We start from the raw sequence: 27902 nt of genomic DNA, 5'->3' as shown, positions 1-27902 counted from the left end.
TTCCTCCTGTTTACCCCTTAAAACTTGCAGCTGCAGCGGGAAGCCTCTCCTCACCGCAGAAGCCCCACCGGGCTGCAAGCTGCAGAGCAGTACACAGAGCAAATCCAGCTCTGCTATCCCCACTGCGCTGGGCGCCCACACGTCAGAGCTCCAAACCCATGGCTGACCCCACCGCACTGAGTCCTCAGGTCCAGAGCTTCCCATCCTAGCAGATTTTAGAGGCCAACTATCAAGTGCAACCAGTGACAGATAAATGACCTGTGCTTCAAAAGAGCCTGTTCGAGGATTAAATGAAACAGATGTCAACAGGAAGGACATGCCCTATCCCCCTCTCCTGCCCACAAGAAGCACCTGCTGCTTCCCTCTTCCTCTTGCTCCAGCTTGCAGGTCCTCAAACATGCAGGGAGCTGCAGCCGTTTCAGGCCGTGGAGCCAGGGAAAGAAAATGGCCAGTGTGGTAGACGCAGTATGATCCAGGCTTGCAGGTTGCTGAGATCGGTGCCAGAACAGCAGAGGGAAATTTCTGTCCTTGCCCTTGATGACTAATGGCCAAGTCCTTTGATGGATAAGGGTCTGTATGGGGCTGAGGAGTTTACCTTCACCCTCCACCCTCCCTTCCGCAAAAAAAAGCCCATAAATGGAAGATTTTTTTTATTCGTTTGAGCACTTAATATTTAAAATTTATTAAGGCATTATACAACAGTAAATTAAAACATTGTGTTGCTGGCTTAATAGTTAGAGTTCTTCAGTGTTTTAAAATACTTTTGCTCCTTGTAGCAAGTATTGAGGTTACTGCTCGCCCAATCCCAACTTCAGAAAAGGGAAGGGAGGGGTTTTGAAACTGTATAGACACATTCGCTCTCAAAAAAAAAAAAATCAATCCAAAGAGCTTTAACTGTTATTGAGCATAAAGTCAGCAGAGCTTAAACGATCTACAGCAGCGATTCATGCTGACTGGGACTATTTTGCACTAGAGCCCAGTAACCTCAGCAGTGGGGCCACAGTGACATCCAACTTCACTACGGTATTCCCAAAACCATTCTGCGGCAGTGTTGTCTACAGCAAAGGATGCTGCTTCCTACACCAACTCTTCCATCTCAAGTCTTTCCACCACTAAAAGTGGTTCCTCCCCTTCCCTAGCTTCCTGAAGTTTAATCCATGCTGTCAGCCCCCTCATTTCTCCATTAACTTCTTAAATTCGGTTGCCAATTCCAACCAGCGGAGAGGTCTCAAGAGTCACAGAGTTCACACAAGGTTTGCGGAGCAGTCACAGCGATAGTGATTTAATAGCCACTGGACATTCCCATTCTCACTTGGCTCAATCTGCCATTACTAAAACAAAAGCTGAGATGCAATTAGTCCCACCTGCCAGTGGAGATGCACCCAGTAACACATGGCTAAGTGTTTTTCCCAGTTAATTCAGATTGCATCGATACAAGCGAATAGCACAAACATTTCCCCATTAGCATGCAATACTGAACACATCCATGGGGGATTTCATCTGCTGTGCTGCTATCGAATAAACTGATCTTGCTGCAGCCTTTTGAAATTCCTCTGAAACCACCTAACCAACTTCATTAGCAATAACTTCAGTAGCTGTGTCATCTGAAAATATTACCTCTTCACTTTTTAAAGAGATTAAAAACCACAGATACCAACAGAGTTTCTTGAGAAATCCTATTTCTAACCTCTGATGAAAAATGACTGCACTTGTTTTTCCCTCCTCACCGCAAGCAAATCCTGAAGGGTAACAGCTTTCCAAGCCTACCCCATACTTTAGCAAGTGCTCACATCATTTATTTTTTTTAATCCTAGGAATGCACTTTAGACAACTTGTTATTTTCTTTCACTGAAAAGGGGTGAGTTGAGTTTAGGAGCATCACTGCACCCTCTGCCCTACACCCTATTCCCAGTCCAACATGGCCATGAGCCTCTTCCTCCCAGAAAACCTGCAGATCGCCAAAATACCCTCTGGGCTGCAGATGAGGAACACGAACAGGGTTTTTGGGTTGTTTTTTTTCCCCTTTCATTTTAAAAGACCTTAAGACCTCTGGAACAACAACTTCAGAGCTTGAAGAATTTATTAGTAGCTCAGCCACCTCGCAGCTAAGCTCCTGTGCTAACACCGTGCCCTCACTTTGAGGTGATGCTGCTGTTTTCTCTGGACCACAGCTGTCCTGGGATGGGCAACTCCATCCAAACCCTGTTAAAACTCATTAGGAGAAGCACTGAGTTCCCTCCCTTGGCAACATTGACGTTTGGGCAGAATTTACCACCTGAAGCTCAGCAATGAAGGGCAGAAAATGGCTTTTGTGTCATCAGCTCTGTCAAGGTCAAACCTCCAATGAGACGGTCACCAAAGTGACCCAAACACCCAACAGCATGCCCAGTGGGGTTCCTCCCAACACTTCCAGTATAGAGTGCCAGAAACCCACTTAACTGATAACACCAACACTTCACGAGTTTAACATCACCAGCTGTAAACAAAATACCAGCAGAGCTGAAGACGCTGCCCTGGAAAGGGAGACCAGCTCCCAAGGATGTAAGAATGAAACCATGATCAGGGTTCATCCCCACCCCAACACACCAGCCCATTTTGTTCCAAGTTCCAAAAAGGCAAATGAGCTTTAAGCCTCCCAGTCCAGCTGGTGTGACCCTGCTCTGGGGACCCAGGGCTGCTGTACCAGCTCAGGGCCATGCTCCAGAAGAGGTGGACTCCAGCAAAGATAAGAAGCGACCCGTGCCTGAGCCCTTTCTCCCACTCCTCCTCCTCTACCCAGAGCCTGGGAGCAAGTTTTGTAAACCACCGCTCCCAGACACACAAACCAGAGAAAAATCAAGCACACATTTATATGTATTTACACATTCTGTTTTACAGAAGTCTCTGGAATTAATAAGATAAATTGTTTCCTCTCTCCACAGGGGGTGAGGGCAGGGGAGAAAACACTGTAAATTCAGAAATAAGCACCATCTGGTCCTCCTGACTGCCCCTGCCCACCCTTCCAGCTCAGATGAGCTCTTTGAACCAGGCTTCAGCGATGGAGAGTTGCCTTCTGCATCACACACACACAAAAAAAAATGGTTTGTTTGGCCAATAAGCACCATACACATCCTGTCTGCAGAGGTAAATGGACAAAATGGGCGCAAGCACGCAGCTGTCTGATTTGATTTCCAGCCCCAAATACACCACATTTATGAGCCGAAGACTCTGCAACCTCTGTGCAGTTCTTGCCCATACCAATGACCATCCTGTCACGCAGCTGGTGGGATTTCAGCAAGTATTCCATGGGAAACACTCACGCCTATACTCAAAACTCCGACACAGAAGCCTCAGCTGCACGTCAGACCTATTCTTGGTTTTTAGTATGTTGACATCCTGAACTACGAAAGATTAAAACAACTAAATCTGCTGGTCTTCAGATTTTGTGAATATAACCAGAAACTGTAGCTATTAGATCAGTAGGGAAGAAGATAAAAGATGACACGTCAATTTACGTAACAATCCACAGGCACCTGGCACACACGTGTTTGCTGCTTCAAAGTATACAGTTTTGCAGAAAATATAAATTAACAAGAAAGTCTAGAGAGGGTAGAGAAGCATCAAGTCCACAGATGTCCAGTGCAAGTATGTCCCACCAAGAGGAATGGCAGGGGCAACAAGACAGACATCCTTTGATCCTACCCAGCACGACCACTGAGTGAAATGCTCCCAAGCTGCCAAACTACAGAATATGAGTAAGCTCACAAGCCCATTCAGTTTCTCCTTCTTGTTCTTCTTTCCAGTCACCTCGTGTTTTTTTCTTCAGGCAGTATCTCCATGATAAATGGATGTAAGCACCCAAAACAGTTATTCTGAGAAGTTACCTTATACTTGATGCTTAAAAACCAGGGGCTCAGCAATCTGCTTTGTCATCGCCACCTGGAAAATCAAGATTGTCGTGAGCAAGAAACCAAGTTTTCAAAAGGAGACTGGACAAAGCCCCGAGTAACCTGGTCTGAATTCAACATCAATCCTGCTCCAAGCAGGAGTCTGGACTAGAGGACCTCCTGAGGTCACTTCCAACCTCACTTCTTCTATGAAGAGAAGCAGAATGGGATTAAGGTCCAGGCTGTAAACAAATACACTCAGACACCTAAATATACATGGCTGACCTCCTATGGTAGTCAACGGTACCCAAGTCAAATCAGTCAGGAGAGTCTGGAGGGCAATCACACTAACGCAGACACTAAGACAGCCAGGTGATGAGTTCTCACAGTTCACTGACCAAAAGCTACACCTAAGCTCCACATGGACACCCACCACCGGGAGGGGGCCCAGCCCAAGTGAAATAGCCAGACCATGTTACAGCCAGAGACCCACGTGCTTTGCTGCTGCAGCCTTCAATACAGAAGACTGACTCCTCGGTACACGCAGTGGTACAAAAGGGCTTAGAAGCACGCAGAGAGGTTTCCTCATTTGGGCTGTCTTCCTTCACAGCATAGACTTGTCCAAGTCTGATTTTTACACAAATTATCCACATGAACAGGACTGCTGCTGAGCACCACAGGTGGAAACAGATGCCGCAGTCCTCTGAGTTGGCTCCACATCCCTCAACTAAGCTCTGTTGTACAAACCCAGACACAGGGCAAGGCCGCGTGTGGCAGACGCGGCAGAGGCAAAGGCACCATCAGCTAACCTTGGGCCTTGAAGGGAATGGACACGGCAACACCTCTGGCACACGGTCCTCTCTGCAAACAGCATCAAGTTTTCTGTAGGGAAGTTACTAAGAAATCAGAAACCCTTTTAAGGTAACTATGAAAGCTGGCTGGGGGGGCAGGGGGAGAAGTGTTGTGAGCAAGAGCTGTATTTTCTACAATAAATATATTTTGAAAAAATTTTGAAGGACTTAAAAACTGAAATAATTTTCCTCCACCCACACAAACAAAAGCGGAAAAGAAGCCTGCTCTGTACCAATACCACAGGACAAGCAGCATGCCGCAGCCTAATTCTGCCTGAAAACCTTCAATGAATCCGCAGCCAAGGAAACGTTTGGTTACAGGAGAAGAGACATGCCTACCAGGCATACACCGTACCCCACCAGCAGCAGCAAGGGAACTCAGGAAAAAGCGTATAAAGGCTTTATTAATAGAGCCAAGGGGAAGACGGTTCTGTTTCATAGCAACCTCCAAGGTTTTGCAGTTTGTTTCTGTTCTTTTTTTGGGACAGAAACAAAATGTCCCTGACATTTTTCAGGAACAAAATTGTAATGAGTTATCAGAGTTGGAGATCACCACCTTGCCATAGAGGACTGGCTAGCACACTTCCAGGGGCATCACCCCGTGAGCAGGCTGCATACAGATGCAAAACATTTCACGCTCAAGAAAAATAATTTGGCACCTTCCCTACCAGTTCACTTCGGATCAAGAACTCAAAACTCTGTTCCTGCAATACAGGCCTGTGCTTTAAAAATAAATAAAGAAATAAATAAAGAAATAAAAATGTTATCAGGCTACAGCGTCCAAGCCAACTTCTCTTCTTAAAGCTTTAAAGCCAGAAGCATTCCTGGTGATATACTGCGTTAAACAAGAATGCTTATTTTGGCAAAACTTCATTCAGCTGAGAGTACTCTGCTCTTCTCAAGAGGTTCGGAAGGAAGCATCTAGCTGAGAGCCCCCAGCTATCTCTGCTCTCTGAAAAATAATTCCGTTTCAGAGCAAACAGGGCTACAAACAAAGCTTCACAACCACCTTCAAAGGAATAAAGAAATCTTCACTCAAAGCCCATGCTGTGGCAGCAGCCATGAATGTCCAAAGCCCCCTGAGGCAGCTCCTCGTGGCAGAAGCCTGCACGGAGCAGCATCCGCATCGCTCTGCAGCAGCTTCACAGTGGAGTCCCTCAATAGACGGATATGGGCTTTTCTTTCCTAAGACAGAGCTGCCTGCCACCCCCAGCTCCACCAAGACATCACTAACTTCTCCTCACCAACACAGACCAAGCGTATCAGAGGGCCAAAGATCGTTTTGATGCCAAGTTACCAGCCAATCCTAAAGGCATCCCTCACCCCAGCTTCTGCTAGGAGCTGAAACCCAAACCCAGAGCAACATGTAGCGATGGAAAGATTCTTCTCCAAAGATTCACACACATATCTCCAGGTTTCAGGTGGACCCAGGGAGGGCAGAAAGGAAAAGGGTGACTGCAGACCTGCAATGCTCCATGGAAGGACCAGCCAGGAATTGCCACCACCTCAGTGTTCCCCAAATCCCAGCGGGATTCCTGGTCCCTCAGGTCACAGGAAAAAGCACAGCTTCATTTCTTTGCAAGGCAGATAAATCCAGGCAACAACAGTGGGTTGGATTCACACCTCAACATCACAACCAACACATCTGTCCATTTGATCTTCTACTTCTCCGGCCGGCCATTAAACTTCTTTAGAGCGGGAACAGGCAATGAAGCTGTAGGTCGATCCTAATACATACATATAGAAGACTTATTTTTATAAACCCCTCCTTGAAGGTAATTATAAACTATTGCTCATATTCTGTTCCTTGTCATGCAATGTTTGCAGGCAGCATAGTCTCAGTTAGCACTTACAACTTATTAATATCACAGTTTTACAGTCCGTCACAAAGTTTTGAAACATTTTAATTCATCTCAAAGGCAGCAAGCCCCCACCAGAAAGGCCACTGACAATCAGCACCTAGCAATTTCTAGCTCTGCAAACCCTCATTTCAAGGGGCTGTGCTGCACTTTGGATATAAAACATTGGGAAAAAAAATAGGAACAGGAACTAACACCATTTTTGGTTAGGTTGTGGGTGCTTTTTTTGTTTGGTTGGGGGTTTTTTTTCTTGTTTTTTGTTTTGGTTTGGTTTTTTTAATGGGTCATTGCTCAAAGACAGGTGAGAGGTTTCCCTCTGGTACTTCCAAACTGATGTGAATATTTTCAAAAACAGGAGACAAATCAAAAGCTGCACGAAGAGGGACAGGCAAGAACCCTGCAGGTGACTGCAAAAGTGCCTTACACATACGGAGCAGGACAAGTATTTGAAAACCAGGCTGAGTAAACAGGAAAGCCGCGGCCCCCAGAAACAATAGGATCAGCCAGGTTCCTTTCTGGGTTTTACCACCAATTGTTTCCCTGTGCTTTTGGGGAGAAGTTTAATGTCTATGTGCTTAAGAAATCCTCTCGAGAAACACATCAGCTTCCAACAGACTAGCTGGGCTGCAGAGCAGACCCGTGGAGCACTAACCCCGCAAGCCTCTGACCGCTGTAACCCACCAGCCAACATAAGCAAGACAGACAGACAAAGAGGGCCGTTCCACAGAGAGGAACTCACGAAGAGTATTCCAGCTAACACGGGACAGCATTTCCTATGACAGTATGAATGAAGTGAAGCTAGTTTGGGGGGTTTGGGTGCTTTTTATTCACAGTGGTGGCAGCAGCCAAGAGATGACACCTTGGGAAAGCCCAGGAGTAGGCAAAGCATAGAAGAAACTTCTTGCAGTCCAACTGAACTTCCAACATCATGCAACTGGGGCACCTTCCACTCATAGCAAGGACCTGCCTTGAGGTTTCAGGCTGGTCCAGTACCATTTCCACCCTTTTTGCATACATGACAAATTCACACAGATACCTTTGAAAAGATCTCATGCTCGAGCATCCCAGGGCACTTGAGTCGGGACCACATGCTACCTCTTGACATGCTCCAGCTGGAAGCACCACTCCAGCCATCTTCCAGCCACTGGGTGTGCTGCACTGCCCCTGCCTAAAGGGCAGTGGTCAAAACTCACTACAGAGACAATCTAGCGGATCACGTACCCTGCTGTGTTGAGCACTCCCTCTAGTCAGCACCATTTGATTTTGGGGAAAAACACCAGTAAACAAAAGAGAAAGGCAAGAAGAGCAGCGTGGCTTCCCCTACTGCTTCTGCAAGAGAAGCCACATCATTTGACATGGTGGTCAAGGTCCAGGGACAAGCAGCCAGGTGACTATCACTAATCTCTGGGTCTGCCTCTTTTTTTTAAAAAAAAAAAAATAAAGATGTTGACTAGCTATAATACCATAGGGAAAAACATTTTTGAAGAGTGTGATTTGGTTTTTTTAAATGCAAAAGAGTTATATGCAAAATGCTGGAAAGAAAGCCAGAAAAACCCCAGATATCTTTGACAGATTTTCATCACTCTCTACAATTTCACGCCCCATGCAGTGGTGCCTCTATTGCACACAAAAAGCAAAGAACAAGCGTGCGGAGGTTCCCAAGCTGGTACAAAGCCGCAGGCAGGAAGCGGCTCTGAAATACAGGGGTTTGGCAGAAAACAATGAGAAACCACAAAGAGGAAAGGGAGCCTCGCACACGAGAGGCAAGACAAACATGACACACATGATACCCATGACACCGTAAAGCAAGTAGCTGCGACAGCTCAAACACTTCAAGTCTTGATTTCTTCCAGTGGAAGAAAGGCGGTGAAGGACAAAACTCAGTGGAAGCAAGAAAGAAGAAAAAAAATAGAAAAAAAGAATAAAACTAAGAACGTCCTTTCCCCAACAGTTAAGTAGCTAAAGCTTTCTGCACCAACCTGACAAGAAAGTTCCCAGGAAAAAAGCAAGCTGCCAGCTATATTGCCAAATATAGCACAGAAATACTGTGACCTATGGCAGTGAATATTTCCCGACTTACAACCACAAGGATAAATAGAAACTTAACAAAAAAAGAAATGCTTATAGAAGCTCACTACGCAGTTGGACGCCAAAAACCCCTTAGAGCATAACAGCATTTTCTCACAAAAAAAAAAACCCTATAGTCTCTTTTTTTTTTTAAAGGAAGTTGAAAACTACTACTGTTCTTCAACTAAAAGCCTACAGAAACATTAAAACATTTGCCAACATTTGCAATCAATTTCTGTAGATGGAAAGTAAATGCGTGCACTCCCTCTGAACACATTTTAACTGCACCCCCTGCGAAGCCAGGGAGGGCACTCCCCACCACGCTCCAGCCCCAGCACTGCCACATTCCTACCACGGCCAAGAAAACATTAACTTTTGCACATTTGGAATAAACGCACAACCAGTAGGTGATATGAAGTAAACTAGTTATTTTTATGAAGTTTGGTTTGTGGGTTTTGGTTTTTGTTTATATATATATACACAATTTTTAGGATCTCTTTATATCACTACGACCATCTGTTGCCCAAGTCGCAAAGCCGCATGGAGACGAGCATCCTCCCAATGACGTATGATCTGATTTTGGGATCGTTCCAAGTCTGGATGAGGAAGCACCGTTAATTGCTCCTTATCAAAATACACATTCCCCTGCTGGGCTGGGTCTTGAAGATTAGATGATCCTACTGAATCAGAGGGAATCCTAACCACGTGGGGAGGAGGAGGGGAGGCAAAAAGAGTATCTGTGCAGTGCAAAGGAAGAAAGAACGGAGTAATCCCTATGTTGCAAAAACATGAACTTCAGCAAAACCTTCCCTTATTCGTACCATTTTAGGAAAGCTTAAAAAAAAAGATAAAAAAATACACCCCCACAGCTTTTTACCTTTCCCTTAAGTTTGTCCTATGTCCCAGTTTCCCGCAGAACTGCGGTTCCAAGCGAGCTACAGATGATTTTCACAGCTGCACAAGAGATGGTTGGATACAGAATAATACCTGGCAAGCATTGTGCAGGCTTGAGATAAACCAGTGTACCTGCTAAGGCCATCAGCAACGGCACCATAAAATCTGTGTGGTCACCGTTAGATTTCTGTGATGACAAAACACAGATACCAACAGCTGACTGCTACTGTAAAGAAGCCAGCTTGAGACGGGGGACTCAGGAAATCACTCTCCATCACTTCATGCACTATTTACATTTGGAAGCTCATCTCTGCAACCACGCTGGCCAGAGATGCTCACGGTTTAGGTTTATATTTAGGGTCACGGCTCCATAGTTACAGAACCTCACCACATAAAGGGCCTGTGCACCTTTGCCTCCTCTTCTGAAAAGCCTGCCTTTGGTTTGGGGCAAGCTAAGCAAAGTCAGGGATCCTGAAAAATATCATTCCGTTTTTACAGTGGTTACAATTACTGGGGAGAGGGAAACTGCAGAAACTTACTTACTGGCTGCATGGTACAGATCAGTACAGTGTCATTATTTCCTCTGTATCATCACTTGTGCTTTATTCCCTTATACATATGGGCTCGCCTGCACAGCGATGGGACAAGGAAAAAAAAAGACTGTTAGTAAAGGGAAGAATTGTACCAAGAAGCAAATAGTCTGTTAGATGTTATTTCAGGTTCTTTCACTGACTAGCTTTGCAGTTGGTGCCTCTGAATTACAAAAGGCAACAATTCTTCAGAAATCCCAATCTCGGTCTGTTATTTGCCATAATTGCACAACCTAGTGAACGGCATCAGTCTAAAAACCTGATTTATCCAAAAGGCAGTCTGTTCTCAGCTCCGAAAAGCAGCTCCTCAGTGCGGGGTCAAGAGGACATCAGAGAGCAACCCCTTCCAAAACCTGGTGCTTCTTAAAATACAAGGCATGCTTCAGCTTCCAGCGAACCTGTCAACACCAACACAATAGCCCTGCCTTAAGCACTTCTATTTTTAACATTTTCCATCCATGCAAAGGACAACTATTTAATAAACCTAAAGGAAGCTAAAATAAAAGAGAGCTGAACAAAACTTTTTTCAGGGCCAGCCCAATTAACATGAGCACAAGCTATAACCTTAGGCAGCCCAAAATGCATTGCAGGGACTACTGAATTACCAACGTATCCTGGCCTCAGGGACAGCAGAGACGCCAAAAACTGATTCCTGATCACCTGGGAACACAACAGCACATGATGGAGTTGAATCTGACGCAAAGGTCGATCACAATATGCTTGTGTGATGGAGTAAGTGTCTTCTGGTATGGCTGCATGGAGAAGAGGTGCTACAAAGGATGAAGTTGACCTTAAATAGCTCATTACTCATTAGATGTTTCTGATCCCTTTAATTTTCTTCAGGATGCCTAGAATCTGAGCACTCACAGAGTGCCTTAAAAATCCCCTGGACTAAGTACACGTGTGCACACTATCTTTAGCAAACAAGCCTTTGCTTGCCTTGCTGGCAGGATTCAGCTTGTGTTCAGGCTGAAGACACCCTGCTCCAAAACAGTCACAAACTTGCTGCGCTGGAAGGGAACTATGCATTTAGCATCAAAAATAAAACGACCCAGAGGTTCTTCAGCCTCTCCCCCAGCAGGAAGGAAGGGCTGAGCACTCCAAAACCCCCAGCAGGGCTCGGCCGCTTACATACCCCAGTGACTTCACACTACTTGTGAAACCAACCCCATTTTGGACAACTTTCAAGCATTATCTGGGGAGGAGGGAGTTGACTACGCACCACCTTTCCCCCAAATAGGAGAGAGAAGGAAGAAAGAAAAAAAAAAAACAACAAAAAAAAAGATGAAGTTGCACTACAAAACTGTGTCTGCACTTGAAGGAGCTTTCAGCGATCTGACGGAAGAGCATCTGTCCCCATGCTCTGCTTTCAGGCATCGCTACCTGTACAACCCTTGCAGGGATAAAACAGAAGTTACATCGGTGCATGCTCCACCCAAGTGCCCCCAAAACCTGAACACCCTACCGGTGATCACCGTACCTCTCCCAGCATGTCAGAGGCAGCTCCAGGCCAGCAGATGGCCTGGATCCTTCCAGCAAGAGTCGCCTGGGCAGGAACTGCTGCATACCCATGCAAAAATGCATTGCTCTAGGCCTTTTTTTGCTCATCTTTATCTCTGTGTGGGCAGGACACATACTGAAGGGAGACCTCTGTAAGAAAAGCCCTCAGATATGCTAAACTCATTTTCCATTCCTCCAGGCGCCCGCAGATTAAGCAAGCAGGTGAAAGTTGCATTAAACAAAACCCAACATCTCCTTATGACTAATGAATACAGTTCATTTGCAGGACCAGAGACCACTTTTTTGGTCCCCAAAAACAGAAGGCATAACCATTTCTCTATCTATATTCTACAAAGATTTATCACCATTCATTGTTGACTCTGTTTGCTGGAAGAGCAGCTCTGCATAGGCGGCAGATGACTTGCAGGAAATCTTCCTCCTAGGAGACGCATATACCAACTTTTCATCTCTTAGGAAGCTTTTTAACAAAAGAAATGCTGATGCAACATCAGCCTGGCCAACCTGACACTTAAAGAACAATTATTCTGCAGGAGCTGCTTTAGTAATTAACCCAAATCACTGAGACACTTCAGCCTCCTTCTCTGCTTTGGCTTTTTGTTTAACTTAGATATGCAACAAATATCCACAGCACAAGAGACCTTTATGGCTCTATCTCACCCATCACTACAGGAACTCCAAGCCCATACAGAGAAAAGCAAGTCATTATGGTGTTAATTCTAAAATGAGTAAGCCTATAAGTTTAATTGCATTGGGATGCACCATCTCAATCTTCAGATTGAGAATCAGATTTAGTTTCACATTGATCTATAGTGGAAAATCACTTGATAAACAGTCCACTCTTATCTTTTTTAGAGCTTTTCATCACAAAGAATTATTAAAGGGAGGGTGGGGGAGCCACACCACCAATCTGCTGGCCTTGAATCTGCTTCCAGGATAGTCAAGCAGCTGCATAAATATCAGTTTGCCCACTTATTTTAATGGTTTATTAATTTAAAAAAAAAAACAGGTCTCTCTATTCCTGCTCATGCAGAGTCAGCTAAAACAAGCTAGGACAGCTGAATCTCCAAATAAAGGCATTTTGCATAAAGGAAAACTCTACAAGAATTCAGTGTTTTAGCTTAAACGCATACATGAATGTCTTCTCTATGAAAATCCTCCCCTAGAAATGCTCTCTAATATCTCTCAATCTTTTCCTTAGGTTTCTTACTTCAACTAATGAGTTGCAAGCATGTGCAAGGCACAAAAGTGGAAATTTCAGACTGTTCATTTCCTTCCTTTCACAGAACTCCGAGCTTTCAAAGCGTGCAGTAAGCTTTGCATAATCCAAAATCCTCACTTTGAGTTTGTCTTATCACAAAGGCCCTTCTAAAAAAATGTTTTAGCTTATTTTCAAAATTGGCTGTAACTGGTGTAAGTCCATCCCCCATCCTGCTGTGCATCCCTGGTGCCTCCTTCCCACCAACCAACACTAACACAGCCCCAGGCATGCCCCAGTATCTCCAAGGCCACCAAAAGGTTATCTTTCCATCAAACTAGCCGCTGGGACTTCATCAAGCAAGCTGATACAACCAGCTGAGGGCTGCACATTTCCTTGCCCCCAGCTGTGGTGAAGTGGGCAGGGCTGAGAGAAGCCCACGTCCCTAGAGAGACCACAAAGCCACACCTTCATTCCTTGCCTCCCAAATTTTAAGCACCCCGCTGAGCAGCAGGACAGCTATTCTGCAAGGACACTGGACGATTCACACACAAAAAACGCTTCTGCCTTCTAATCTGTTGTCAAAGCAACTGAACACAAAACACAAGACTGTCAGCATGAAAGCCTTGAGGCTGGTGGGAGAGGAAAGAGGGGAAGCAGCAGATGCGCAAGATAAGAACAGCACAGGGATACACCAAGTATTTGAGCACCTCCTATTTGTTGTTAGTCAAGCCCAGAACAGAAAGCCCGAGCTTCCTACAGCTCATTCTTATGGCTTATACTTTGTTTTGTTGAATCATAGAATAGTTTGGGTTGGAAAGCACCTTTAAAGGCCATCTAGTCCAACGCCCCTGCAATAGGCAGGGACAGCTTCAACAAGACCAGGTTGCTCAGAGCCTCGTCCAGCCTGACCTTGAATGTTTCCAGGGATGGGGCATCTACCGCCTCTGTGAGCACCCCATTCCATTGTTTCACCACCCTCATCGTAACAAATTTCTTCCTTGTATCTAGTCTAAATCTACCCTTTGTTTAGTTTAAAACCATTATCCCTTGTCCTATTGCTGCAGGCTCTACTAAACCGCCTGTCCCCATTTTTCTTACAAGTCCCCTTTAAGTACTGAAAGGAAGATGTTTAATGACGATTTGGTTGGTTTACCTTGGTAACGTTCTTCAAAGAAACGGACTGGCACATGTCCTTTAGGCACCATGCATGGAAGATGCTCCAGGAGTGCCCTATCAATTATTTATTAATCCCTTTTTAATTGCCAATTCAGAATTACCAGTAATCTTTTCCAAGAGGATAAAAATCCTCCGCTTCAAAAAAAGTCTTTAAACATGCCTTTCTCAAGAATGCAAAAAACCACACAGATCTAGGAGTTACACATTCTTTTAACTACAAATGATGGCTTACACTTTAAAGCAAGCCTCTGCTACAAGAACTTAATTAATTAATCATTAACTCTATGATAGAAAGAGTATGATGTTCCACTCCACAATATGCCTGACCATAATCACTTGTCTTGGAGGTTCCTGTCTTTTCCATCTCATCTCAGAAGGCAGATGCAAGAATAAAGAAGTAGCCTTAGCAGCTACCTCAAGAAGCAGGACAGTCAGAAAACCACCATGGAATTTTTTATTTATTTTTTTTTTAAAAGCACAGTGGGGCTGTCCTCATTTTAGGCCTGGCAAGACACCTTGTGGTACCACCTGAAGCAACTGCCATTTCTTTACCAAGGGTAGCCAAGCAGCACGTAACTTGATGATTAACTGCTACAAATAAAACACTTCTCACAGCCTCGATGCCTCCTTCCCAACCACAACCTTTTGTAATCCATTACCTTGCCTGCTGAGTTACCTGTGCCGAAAGCTAGCTGGCTTTAAAACGTCAGCAGGAGAAAAGCAAAAGCTGATAGATTTCAAGTACATGTTTTAAGATAAGCTCCCCTTGAGCAGCCAGCACAGCTACCTGAACAAAGCAAGTGTTTCTGCAGACCACGCACTGCTGTGGGAGCACACGCTCCGTTTGCATTTTGGACTATTACCAGCAAATTTCTTAAGCAAGTCTGGACACACATCACTCCTCAGAGGGGGGCGATAAAGAAAGTTTTCCTGCATTACGCTAATTACACACGGAGAGGGAAGATGTGAACCAAACACTCTACGCTTTCACATCCTCCAAGGGTCCAGTGGCAACACCGACTCATTTTCTTGAGGTTTCCTCCAGACAGTCTCTTGTGGTTTCCCCAAAGCCGTGAGCGGTTTTCTGTGGCAGGACCAGAGGAAGCAGTGGGGATGCTGAGCACGCGGGGATGCCCGGACCAGGCAGCTGGGTGTTTGCAGGAAGGACAAAAGCCAGTAGGGCTGCCAGAGCTGTTGTGAATTTCAAAGACTCATGCAATTTAGCCAGACACAGTTGAAAATTTCTGGTATACAGTGCTGCTGACATAGATTTAATGCCTATCCCTTTTGCTGAACCACCTCTCTTCCCACAACCCCTCTCTATACCCTGTCTAAGTGCACAATACACACCAATGGCATTGCCCTTTCAAAACACATTTCATTCCCTCCCACTGTTTTCAAGAGAATGTCAACTTTTTAGGAGTGGAAGCAATAAAATAAATTTCAAAAAAGCAGGATTTGAGGGACAGAAAGACTGGCAGACAGGGTCCCTCCCATCCACCAGAGCAGCATGTTAATTTTCTACCACGCAGCAGAACACCACACCACAGCGCTGGAGTTGCAAAACAGACCAAATGGATGACATGAAAAAAGGTGATTAATTTATACAAATTAATGAGGAGACCTATTTGGTAAAAGCTTTTGCAACAGGAAGAACTGAGATTCCTATAAACATTTGTAGCCTCTTCCATGCAATATCCAGCAACACCATCCAGGCAAAGATCAGTGTCAGCAGCCCAGATGACAGCACTATTGTAATTGCGCATCCAAATCCTTGGTTAATTAACCATTAATTTGGTGAATAAGAAAGCACAGAGAGACCAGAGCCGACTACTTCAAGTGCACCAGAAAACCGGTCCAGTTCCCTCCCTGACGCAAACAAGAGCTTTATGAGAGCTGTAACCAAAGCTCTCGACCTCTGCTGAGGACTGCAGTACTCACGGGCGGCCAGTGCCACAACTTTGGGAATCTTCCGATGCCCTTCCCCAGTCCTACCCATGTACTTTCAGAGTCACAAACGCATTTGCCTAGAGATTTCTAAATATATCGGTGGATACCGAATTAAAGGTCTTAAGAGTGCCTCTTGGATAATTTTTCATGAACTTGTGTGCTCAGTACTCAAATAAAGACCAGCAGCAGCCTGCCAGGGAACAGAGAGAACCAGCCTGGGGCACAAGGGGTGCCCCAAGTTCAGGCTTTCCAGCATCTTCCAAACAGTTATGGGCTTCTTCTGACGCAGCCCTTACGTCTTACAATGAAAGGAATACAGAAAAATAAGGCTACAAGGAAATCTGTGGCAGAGAAAATACACCTTAAATTGAGCCAAACCCGTAACTGCTATTCCCTCCTGCTCGCCAGGGACAGGCGAGCAACACAGTCTCATCCTGTAGACTTTCAGCCAGATGCTCACTCATCATCTACAATGGCGACTTCTACAAACTTTTTCTTCACCCTATACCCACGACTCTCTGATTTAAAGAAATTTAATTCTGGAAGAGGAAAAAGGCTTTTGGTTATCCCTGCCTTTTTTCAATACCAGCAGACAAGAATAACTAAGGTCACTTGCAAGAGAACTGTCGTTTCAGAGCCATAGTTCTGTCAGTCAACTAATTGTTTCCTAGAGGTATTTACCATGATTTGAAATACCAGTCCTTCATGAAAGCCACAAGCTTCCTTTCCTAACCAGAAACCAAGGATTCCGGCACCGCAACAACCTACTTGCAATGTTTTCAGACAAATTGCCAAAAAGAAACAGACAGCACTATATACACTTCCTTGTAATAGTTACAATAAAAGTCAAAAAGGCCCTTATTTCCTAAAAGTGCTATGAAGCTCTTGGAAAAGCTCATCTCTGTATTGTTACTTCCAAAATAATCCATATTGTGTTCCGCAAGGAGCTCAGGTTTATCTTCCCCCGTGGTGGAGGCACCGGGGATGGCCCTGCTCACGCCCTGCGACCGGGGACCACTGGCGGGAGGGAGGAAAGCCACCGGCTGCGAGAAAGGGGCAGTGCGCACGCACAGACATATGCACAGTCACTCTGCTTAGAAAGCAGAAGAGCGGTGACTCGTGTAATGCCAGTAATTTCATGAGTTAACTCATGCCTGCAGAGCACAGACAGAGGGGATCGAAGAACCATCCCAGTCCTGAGCACCCTCTCAGCTCCGCTGGCAACCTCAGCAGAGGGGGGACAGGGGAGGGAGCAGGCTGCAAGGCGAAACAGGGAGAAAACTAGATTTCATTAAATAGACACCACATGACAATGGCGAGCGAGTTCACATTTCACCCTGGCAGCAGCACCAGCCCTTGCAGCAGCTGCTGCACCCCCACAGCCCCACATCTCTCTACTCCATGCTTTGTATACTTTCTCCAGAACCCTGCTGGGAATCAGCAGCAAAAAACATTAATTTTAACTGACAAAATAATGGCTTTAACTCAGGAAAACTTGTAACTGTCCTTCAGTGAGGGGCTTCCTCCCACCCCAAATCCTAATGTGTGCAAAGGGGAAACTACGGAATAACGCTAAGCATTTAACGATTTTGCATTTGCACTGTACCTTTCAGCTGAGCACTGCTGAGCTCTGACTGACATGAAAACCACCAGCCTCTTACCTAAAGACACATCTAAAGCAGCTGGCACAGGAGGGCAGCAGCAATGCTACCCACACGGACCACCAGGCCAGTGCATGGACCACCAGGTTAGTGCAGGGACCAAGCACGAGGAGACCTCAGCTGAACAACCCCATCCCGGGGAAGCCTTCCCAAACCGCAGAGCCCAGGAACATCTCAGTACCAGGGAAAGGGGAGATGGAAGTAGGTGAAGCCCAGGCGGGCTGCAAGGAGCTTCAGAAGGGAGAAGAAAGGGAGAGGAGCCAGAAAACACAAGTAGAGCACGCAGGAGGTCTGCAAGCTTAGAGCAACCACAGCCTTAAGCATCAGCTGCTCAACCCGTTCATCGGGCAGCTGATTCACTGTTGAGAAGCTGCTTGTCCTACGTTACTCCATCCAGGATAGTGGGACCCACGAGACCCATGAAGGCAGCTAGCGACAGCAGAGAAAGCGGCGGCTGGAGGAAGGCATCAGCTGCTCTAACAAAATAAAAGCAAGCTGCACCCCAACCACGGTAGCCAGGAAGCAGGGCAGAGGGATACACGCCAGATGCCCATGGATAAACCACATTTTTTCAGAAGCGGGGAGGCAAGAGTGGCAGACAGGGCAGCCTCTCCAGGGCTGCTCCCCAGGGACCAGCCCCACAAGCTGCCGGGAAGAAAATCCCACTGCAAAATCCCACCGGATGGGAGCATGTAAAGACCTGCAGATGAAAGGACTATAAATAATCACCATAATCAGAAGCGGACCGCAGAAGTTCTAGGACGAGAACGTCATCGTTTTACTCGGTCAAGCAGTCCCACTTAACACTGTGATACCAAGAAGCATCTGATGGTAGTTTTTTCAGAAGGGACTGATTTTTCATTCCACTAATCTCACCAAGAAACACTTCCAATGCAAACCGTGCCTTTCGGAGCATGTAGCTTATACTCCACAACATTTTAAGTACAGCATAAGAAAGTACCACGAAAACTGCCAGTTTATCCCCCTGGAGAGGTTCAATGCAACCATTTGTTTAAAGACTCTATGAGATGCATTCAAAGAAGGTTAGAAAGATTCATTTTCCTGAAACAAAATATGCAGGGAAGATAAAGACTTTTTTTAATTTTTTTTCCTTTAAATCCACTCAGGATCTTTGCTATTTCACACACACACAAAAAGACCAAACCAGCCCAAGTACATTGTGCTGTATGAGCACCAGCTCACCCAGGTGGGAACAGCGTCTCTTCCGAAGCTGAGTAGGTTGAGCTATAAAACAGACCTTGAAAAAATAACTTGCAAAGCAAGTGCTTAGAACTGGGCTGGTGCCAGCCTCAGACTCCAGAGCGCTCCTTCAGCCACGGAGCACCCAAGGGAATGAATGTTTTGGGCAACCCACCAGCAAGTCAAGCAGTACCACATGCAGTCAGCCACTGCCCACTTGAACACACACGTGCTGGGGAAGAACCTGTGTTATCAAGCAGGTTTTGATGATTGGTAGGTTTTAGCAGGGTTTTTTGTTTGTTTGTTTTTGTTGAGAAAGTTAAGAAAAGGGTTAAGGCCAATGCAAGGGCCAAGTTTTACTCCTGTCTGCTTCAGCCCATGGACAGGGGACAGCTGCCCCACCATAAGCCATTTAACAATTCTGCACCCTGATCTTCCCAGATCAGCATCTCAAGCCCCCGAGGATGAATTAGAGGATTACCCCACTGCCATGGGGCTAGCAATCTCCTTTAAAACATGGGACCCACTACAAAGCCAAGTCAGATAAGCAATTCTCTCTCTCAAAGCTCACAACAGAGACAAGAACATTACAGAAAGCTGACCTGAGAACTGACAAACCCTGGGTCATTGCAAGATCTCAATATACCATCTCTACAAATGCCTTAAAAACCTTCTCTTTCCCTGACAAAAACAACAAACCCCCAAATCGACTGTGCAAATAAGCCCTGAAGCTGTCTGGAAGTCTACCTCCCGTGTACAAGATGGTACTAGCTTACCTGCCAGGGGAAAAAGAATCCAATAATAGTTTTTGGATACTATTTCTAAAAGAGGAAATTTTGAAGTTCTCCACTACTGAACACAGCTGTGTTGTGTCAGAACTGTAGGCATGATTACCACTGGAAACAGCGCTTTGATGACTATCGCACTGGAATATCTAAAACAAGTAGAAGCATGGAAACAAGAAGTGCTTTGCCACCCAGTTTCAAAACAAAATGCTGAAGATCACTGAATAATATATAAGGGGTTGGTCGGGGTAGGGGGCAGTTTATGGTAAGTGATCTCTCAAATAGGGCTGGACTGGTAGAAAAGAGACTAAAAACTGAGAGTGATTAATTATTTTTTAAAATTTAAATAAAATTACCTTGCCATTTCTGTTCCTTTTTACAGTTGACAAGTTTTTACCATTTTCCAAGCTTCTACATCAGAAAAATTGAGAAATCATTATGTTTTACCTCAAAAGTACACAGCACACCCCAGAAAGGCTAAAAGCAGGTTGCACCTGCAACCTGCCAGGCTACAAAAGGCACCTCTCAGCTCAGGATTCTCGGTCCCATTTGACAAGTGCACATGTCTACTAGTAGCAGTTCTTTAATCTCACAGCGCAGTTGCTTCATTAGCAGCTGTCCTGGAGCTCTCAGCAATGCCGACTTAACAGCCAACATCACCATCCTACCAGCACACTGCTGAAAACCCTGCCTTACTCAAGGGATGCTACAAATCACAAGAGCAACCCCAACTACACCCTTTGCAAACTATGAAATTCACCTTATTTTCTGATCAAAGTAAGCAAGATCTCGTGGTTAAGAGATTCGTAAATGCAGACTGGAACAGTTCTTCTCGAGCAGGAGCTTATGAGGGGCCGCAGCCCCAGGCTGAGCTTTTGAAGGTTATTATGAACCAGAGACGGTGACGTTCGATGCGAGTAGTTCAGTTTAACACGCCAGACCTCGTATCCCAGCTAACCCGCAGGTAGAAAACAGAGCCAGACAGTGAGCACGAAATCACTCAGCGCGGTGTCACCGGTGGCGGTAAGTGATGAATTAGGGCCCCGAGGACACAAGCAGGAGGTCTCAGTCTGACAAGGCTTGTATGATTAAGGACAATGCTCACAGAATTATGGTGAGCCAGAGAACCAAGTTTCCCATCCCATCCATCTGTGCTGGAAATTATTTTCTCTACGTGTTGTTTGCAGAGCAATCCCGTTTTTCATTTCCGTGGGAAGCAGCAGCCTGAGATTTTCACTTGCAGACTCAGAGAGACCAGGAGAGCCTCCTGAAGCCTCGGGCTATAAGAGAAACGCTACTTAATGCTACTGAATAAGCCAGAAATTTTTACGTAAGCTAACAATTCTGAGCAGCAAACGACAGTTTCCAAGGTTTAAACCTACAACAGCAGCTATTTGACTGTGTCAAAACCTGGGATTAATCCTTTGAGCAACTCAGGGCAAGCACCACAAATAGCAGCTGTTTTTGCAGCAGAATACCATACAATCCCAGCTTTCTCCATCCCCCAAAATAAGTGCTCTGCCATGTATAGTATTCCCAAAGGCGTCACGCAGCAGCATCAGCGTCCCAAGACAGACGGAGGAATTGGAGAAAACCTGAGAATTTAAAGGGTATGCAGGAAGCGATAAAGAGCTTTAAAACAACTTTATATAACTGCACTGAACAACTGCTGGCCATTAAAAGCCCTGATCTCTTAACTACTCGTGTTGAAACCTGCAAAATGTAAATCAAGCCTCTGCGAGAACAACTAAAATAGAGTCCCCCCAGGGCTCCACAAATACCACGGCGAAGCCACTGCGGCCCCACGCCACAGCACGGGCTCAACACGTCTGCGAGGGCTTCCCGACACACCCCATAACACCAGCATAAGTGCCGGAAACGCTCTCTCCCAACACATTAATTACCATTTCTCCGTTTTCAAATTGCAGCTACGCTATGCTAAGCTTCACGTGCGCACGTCCTGCTTGTTCGCCGTTGGCTTCGCAGTGGTTCCCTAGGAAGGCAACGAACCGCAGCCTCGTAAAGTTTTAATAGGATAACTGGCAAACTAACAGCATCACTCTGCTGCGCTAAATAAAACAAGGCAACTGATTGCATCCCAGTGGCATAAACTGCGTACTTAATTTAAGGCACATTTTATAGCCCTCCCTTTAAACAAAAGCTGCTTTTTTGTACTAAAGGAAAAAAAGCACAACCCTCTTCTGCTACAAAAAAACTGGCAAATCAAGCCAAAGCTGAACATAAGAACTGGCATCTTGCCTGGGTTTCCTTGTAAATGCCTTCAAATGGCAGTCATACCCCAAACTATGCTTCACGGACAAAGTATATATAACCAAGCATGATCGCTCTCCTCAAAGCCAAATAAAGGACTGAGTGGTTAGAAAAGGATGGGGGGAGGTGAATCAGAACGGGGACAGGCAATCCACTTCTAACAACTAGCAGCTTTTACGAATTTTTCTTTGTTTTATACATACAAAATACTGTCCAGCTTGGTGGCACAGGTTTCTAGGCTGGTCTACAGTAGGGATTTCAGAAGAATTCAAAAGCAGGATCCCTCAGCTCTAACCACGGTCCGTGCCCACAAACACAGCCGACATGTTTTTAACAAAGGCAGCCAGCAATTTAATTTTTCTTCTTGAAAGGCAGGCTGCCTTCCAGCACCGAACGCCGGCTCCTCTTCCCAGGCAATGACAGAAGAGGTGGGAATCGGTCTTTCCTGCCTATCAGATAGTCCTGAACTACAGCTGAGGCCACCAGAATCATTGGTCAAGCACATCTCCTGGGCACCGTCCCTGCCGAGATGCAGCGGATGAGGAAAGCCAGACCAGACTGCTCCCAGCTCGCAGGCTTGTTGATAAAAGCACGGCTGCTCTCAGTGGAGACAGGGACACTCCACAGCCATGGAACAGCCACCAGCATGCTGAGGACGCTGCCTCTTTGTCCGAGGAACAAAACACTGGGATCACGATAGCTGAAATCGAGCAGATCCGGGCAGAGAATAAAGTGGTGGGGACAAATGAGAGGTGGCTCTAGCCGGGACAGTTGGGAAGGGAACAGGGAAGCACATGTAAGTGGATAAAAAAAGGTGTAGAAACAACAGAAAGCACACAGAAATTAGAGCTGCAGGAGGAAGAAGTGAGAATCTGCTCTGAAAAAAGACACATCTAAAAAAATACAAGCCTTTGCCCAGCACCAAAGACACTCCATGCACCTCCGTGCTATTTCTTTCCCCCTTCTTCCAGCGTTCAAAGGAGCATCTTTAACACACGGCTTTGTTTTGGCACGTTAGGGGTCTAAATAGCAAAGCCGTGCTAAAACGTATGCACACAAAGCACTGGGGAGATGCCAGAACTATCCCAATGCTCCCAGCAGAAGCGAACAGCACAGCCTGTAAAAATAACGTGACACTCTGGCTTCAAAAAAAGCAGACAACTAACTACATACCGTAATGCCTCAGCTTCCATCTGCTATTTAAAAGTTGGCACCGCTGCCCCAAAGTCCCTTATTCCTGGAATATACAGGAACTTGGGGGAGGGCAGTGTCAGGGAAAAAAAGACTGGTTGGGTCAGGTCTAAATTAGAAATAATTCAACTTAAGGAATTGGAAAAATAGGGGAAGCGAAGGGATACTCTTAAGAAACGTGGAAGAAAGGACACAGAGGTGCTCCCCCTCCTCTCGCCCACTAACCTAATTACCCAGACACCACCCTGCGAATGGGTTCAACTCCCCCCTTCTCCTGATTTACAGCTGCAAGCTCCTGTCTCCAAGCCTCGTGGGGGAGGACTTTTACTTAGGAGGTCTTAATACCCTCTCTCTCATACAAAGAGAAAGAAGTTTTGTAACTCCTGATGTTCCTTGTGCAGGGACTGGTAATTACCCCAATCCTCCTCTCCCTGGGGAGCACCCTAACTTCTGAGCACAGGCCTTCTTTCCAAACACTCCTGGGATTCGAGCCTTTAACTTACTAATAGTGATCCACACTGTATTTTTCTATAGCAAGCCCTTTGCTGTCATCTAGTCTCAAAGCTAAAGATTTTTAAATGAGTTCAGAACTGTAACTTGTAAGAAGATTCAAAGGAATCCCTGCAGCACACTCTCACATGTTGGCAACAGACCTGTGGTTCTCATTGACCTTTTGCAGGCTTCTCCAAAACATTACACTGATCTACGCGGACCGAACATTGCTGGACGTTAATCAAGACATTCCGAACTGCCAAAAACTCGATGCAGGGTGGCATTTGCATGCTGGAAGCCCAGAGCCGACACTGCTCGTCCTGAATGGGTGCAAAGCAGTGCTAACCATTCAGGACACCCATGCTTTTAGAAATAAAGGCAACTGCAGCATCAAACAAGGGTACGGGTTTGAGCGCACCGCCTAATCCTCAAAGATCATGCAGGACTAACTGCATAAAAGGGCTCTGTGTCCCAGAACGCGTTCACATCCTACAGAGTACACAAATACTTGTCAAGCCCTTTGCCTCTTCTCTCTTACTGATGTCAATAATTAAGTGTCCTGCAGACCGTGGTGTGGTGTGCTGTGAGGAACAGCCTGGGGGCACACAGAATCCAAACGCAGCACCCAACAGCTCACGCAAACAAAGCTGGCTTGAAGTCTTCAAAAGAGCAGAGCAGAGAAATGCCGCAGAGGAGTTTGGGGCATTTGAGACTAAAATAGCACTTTTTGGTACTTCACGGTTCTTCAGTTGCAATGAGCTCGGCGATGCATACAAAGGCATACAGGAATATTTACGGCTTGCGCGGCACATGCACAGATAGCTTAACGCTTTGCTATCAGTCTTCCTAAGTCCCGCCACCACCACCAGGCCCGTAACAAGCTTCCAATTCTTAGAAGGCTTTACAGTACAAATACTTCACCCAAAAAACTAACTGGAAAAAAAGAAACAAAAAACATGCTCAAATATCTGGAAGTCAGACAGGCCACTTCTTCTTAAAAAGTTGTACTCTAGTCTAAAAATATGCCAGAGCAAACTCACAAAGGTACAAGAGCCTGCAAACAGACCTGAAACCCAAGCCACTGACAACCATCATGCTGCAATGCTACAGCATTTCAAAGATGCTGTTGTTTTCATCAAAGAAACGTGTACATTTCTTCAAAGCCCAAGACACAGTGTACTGTTTGCTCCGGTATGTCAGAAAAACTTTATTTTTCAAAGAACACACATATACATACAGGTGCACAGACTCAAGGGCATCTGTAATACAGACGGCATGTGAGAATGAAGAATGATGATGATGATGTATTAAAAAAAGATGCTGAGATCAAATCTTAGCTTACTGCTTGTTTCAGGTGTCCGGAATAAAAATCCCTAACATACAAAAAAAACATTATGACAAAGAGGCCTTAGTAACTATGTCTCCTTATCCAAAGAATTATGTACGCTTTTGTAGTATATTTATTTCAAAGAAATGCTTTAGGGCAGTGACACACTCCCGGCTGCTGAGGCAGCTGGATGTGGTCAGCAGGTGACCCTTGGTACAGGACTCAGCACCATCATCTCCATCTCATGACCACAGGCAGGAGCTCCCACGCCACCCGTCCTCAGGCTGTGAAACCCAAGATCCAGCTCCCCCACCCCTAAGGCAACTAGGTTTTTTCCTCCAAATTACACCAAAAGCACGATGCATCGTTGATGCTAAAACTTAAGGTTCAACAGTGGCTCTTGAACAGGAACTGTGAACGGTTACGCCGAGGCTTTTTTAATTTTTACTTTATTTAATGATGCGAGGATGTAAGTTGCGGTTTTAACTTTCTGTTGGCTGGCTCGTCTTCCAAACCAACTACCCTTTCTCCATGTCACGACAGCTTAAATAACTGAGCAAACAGAGGAAAGGAAATGCTTGTCCACAAACCAAAGTGACAGCTAAAATAGTTCATCCCAAAGAAACCTCCGGGAATGCCAATTAACCAGAAGATTCTCCTTCTCCTTTTTTGACTCGATGTTACGGGTTTTGCAGTAGTGCTGACTGCTCTCTGACAAACCTAACCCACATAGTATTTAGTATTTAAAAGACAGTGCTGCCTCTGTGGAGAAGGTTGAAACTCCAGTTCTCAGAGCTCTGTTCTGCAGCTGTGGTTGCCTCCAAAGAGCCCACGCCAGCAGCCAAGGGGCAAGCAGCCCATCTCCTGTCCTGCTGGACCAAACCAGTGGCCAAGAAGACCCCAGCCACAACCGGGAGCGTTTACATCAGGGGAAGCACATCGCAGAATCGCCCAGGTTGGAAGGGACCTTTCAGATCATCGAGTCCAACCACCAACCCAACTCTGACAAAACCCACCACTACCTCATGTCCCTCAGCACCACGTCTGCCCGGCCTTTAAATACCTCCAGGGATGGCGACTCCACCACTGCCCTGGGCAGCCTGTTCCAATGCTTGATAACCCTTTCGGAGTAAAAATTTTTCCTGATATCCAACCTAAACCTCCCCTGGCGCAACCTGAGGCCGCTTCCTCTTGCCCACCCAGCCGGCATCTCCCATATCCACCGACGGAAAAACCCACTTCGGCCACTGAACACCGCCCCGGGGCCTACTCACAGCCGCCTATTAGTCCATTTCATCCCCAGCAAGGCCCCCCCGAGCCCGGCGGCGGGGCGGTCCCTCACACACACACACATTCCGCCCCCCCACCCCCGGCCTCCCGCTGGCTGTGGCGCCATTTCCCCCGAGGCGGGCCGGGGAGGAGGGTGCGTGGGTGCCCCTTACCCAGGTGGAGGGTGAGGTTGACGGCGGTGGGGTGCTGCACGCCGGCCAGCATGGTGCGGCTCTGCCACCAGGTGGCGTCGGCCGGGCTGTTGTAGTCGGTGAGGAAGGCGGCGCCGTGGCGCAGGTGGGGCTGGGCGGCGTCGCAGAGGTGGCAGGACTGGGTGACGCCGGTGACGCCGGTCTGCACGCAGTACTCCTCGGCCGGCGTCCCGCACGTGTGGGTGGCCAGCACCGTGGCGTTGAAGGCGGCGTTGACGAACTCGGGCATGCAGCGCTGCGGGCGGCCGCTCCGCTCCTCCGTGCACTCGTCCATGGCGCCGCCGCACCGCCCGGGCAACCACAACCACAGCGCCGCCAGCCACAGCGCCCGCGCCAGGCGCTCGCCGCCGCCCCCCATGGCGCTCGGCCGGCGGCGGAGGGGCTGGCGGAGCGGCGCGGAGCCGGCGGAGGAGCTGGCTAGCTGGCTCGCTCGTTCGCTCGCTGGCTGCCGCCGCTCCGCGCCTGGCCGCGGGCTGGGATGGGATGGGCCCGGCCCGGGCGAGGCGGGGCGGGGCGGGGCGGGGCTGCCGGCGCGGGGCAGGCCGGGAGCGGAGTCCCGCGGGCCGAGCGGGGCCGGAAGCCTCCCCCCTCCTCCCGGAATGCGCCCGCTTAAAGGGGCGATGGCGGCGGCGGAGGGGTCCGCGCCTCTCTGAGGGGAAGCGTCCGCTTCCCGCCCGGCGGCGGAGCGGGCTGCCGCCCGTCGCACCGCAGCGGGTGCCCGGTGCTGCCACCGCAGGGGCCGCCCCCTGCTACAGCGCTGCCGGGGGGACGTCTCCCTCACAGCACCGGCGGCGTTGGCTGTGGCAGGCCGGAGTGCCCCCCCCCCCCCCCCCAGCCATGGCGCCCGGCGCACGCGGCGCCTGTGCCCTGTCAGAACCCACCAGTAGCCACCCGTTTCTTTCTTTCAAAGGCTTTTCAAAGCGGGGGAGGGGAATCAAGTTTAATTTTCACATTTCTCAAGGAATGTGAGAAAATTGATGGTGCTTTGCCAGCTGGACCGTTCCAAAGCCAGCTGGTCTTGTGCTGTTCGAGGGCGCAGGCCTGAAACGGGGTCCGCGGGGGACCCCTGCTTCCCCCTCAGCTTCTTTAATTTTTAATGAACTCCTAGCTATTTTCATATCTAAATCCAGATCTCTGTGCTGCTTAGGGGCATTGGCTCCCTCAGACACGGCCGAAGACTGGGTTATGATTTTTAGCTATTGCTGGTTTTTTAGCTATTGCCCTGTACCTTTTCAGGTTGAGGAACTGCGTAAAGACTAAAATCCAGGAATCATGTAAAGCCAAAACTGCTTTTTATAGGAGAAAGTGCATCCAGAAGCCTGCTCAGGAAACAGGAAAGCACTCGTCACGATAGAAAGTGTAGGAGAGTGAAGGGAAGGCTGTGTAAACTTGGTTATATTCTGAGAAAGCCTGTGCGCAGGCTGAAAGACCAGAAAAAATATAGTCTGTTCTGAGAAAAAAAGATGCACTTTCTTGTTTTGAAGTAAACACACGCATCCTGTAGAAGCTGACCCTTTGCTTC

At 47.0% G+C, this 27902-nt stretch overlaps 1 protein-coding gene across 1 annotated transcript in view; it reads right to left on the bottom strand.

The window, feature by feature from the left end:
• Positions 1-26871, bottom strand: part of LAMC1 (laminin subunit gamma 1) — a 66954-nt gene extending 40083 nt beyond the window's left edge. The window contains exon 1 of the mRNA XM_063345180.1: positions 26342-26871. Coding sequence (XP_063201250.1) covers positions 26342-26738 — 397 coding nt within the window. The 5' untranslated portion in view covers positions 26739-26871. The remainder of the gene's footprint in view (positions 1-26341) is intronic.
• Between the last annotated feature and the right edge of the window lie 1031 nt (positions 26872-27902).

Source organism: Chroicocephalus ridibundus, chromosome 8 (assembly GCF_963924245.1).
Source record: "Chroicocephalus ridibundus chromosome 8, bChrRid1.1, whole genome shotgun sequence".
NCBI lineage: Eukaryota > Metazoa > Chordata > Aves > Charadriiformes > Laridae > Chroicocephalus > Chroicocephalus ridibundus.
This window is presented reverse-complemented; position numbering and strand designations above follow the sequence as displayed.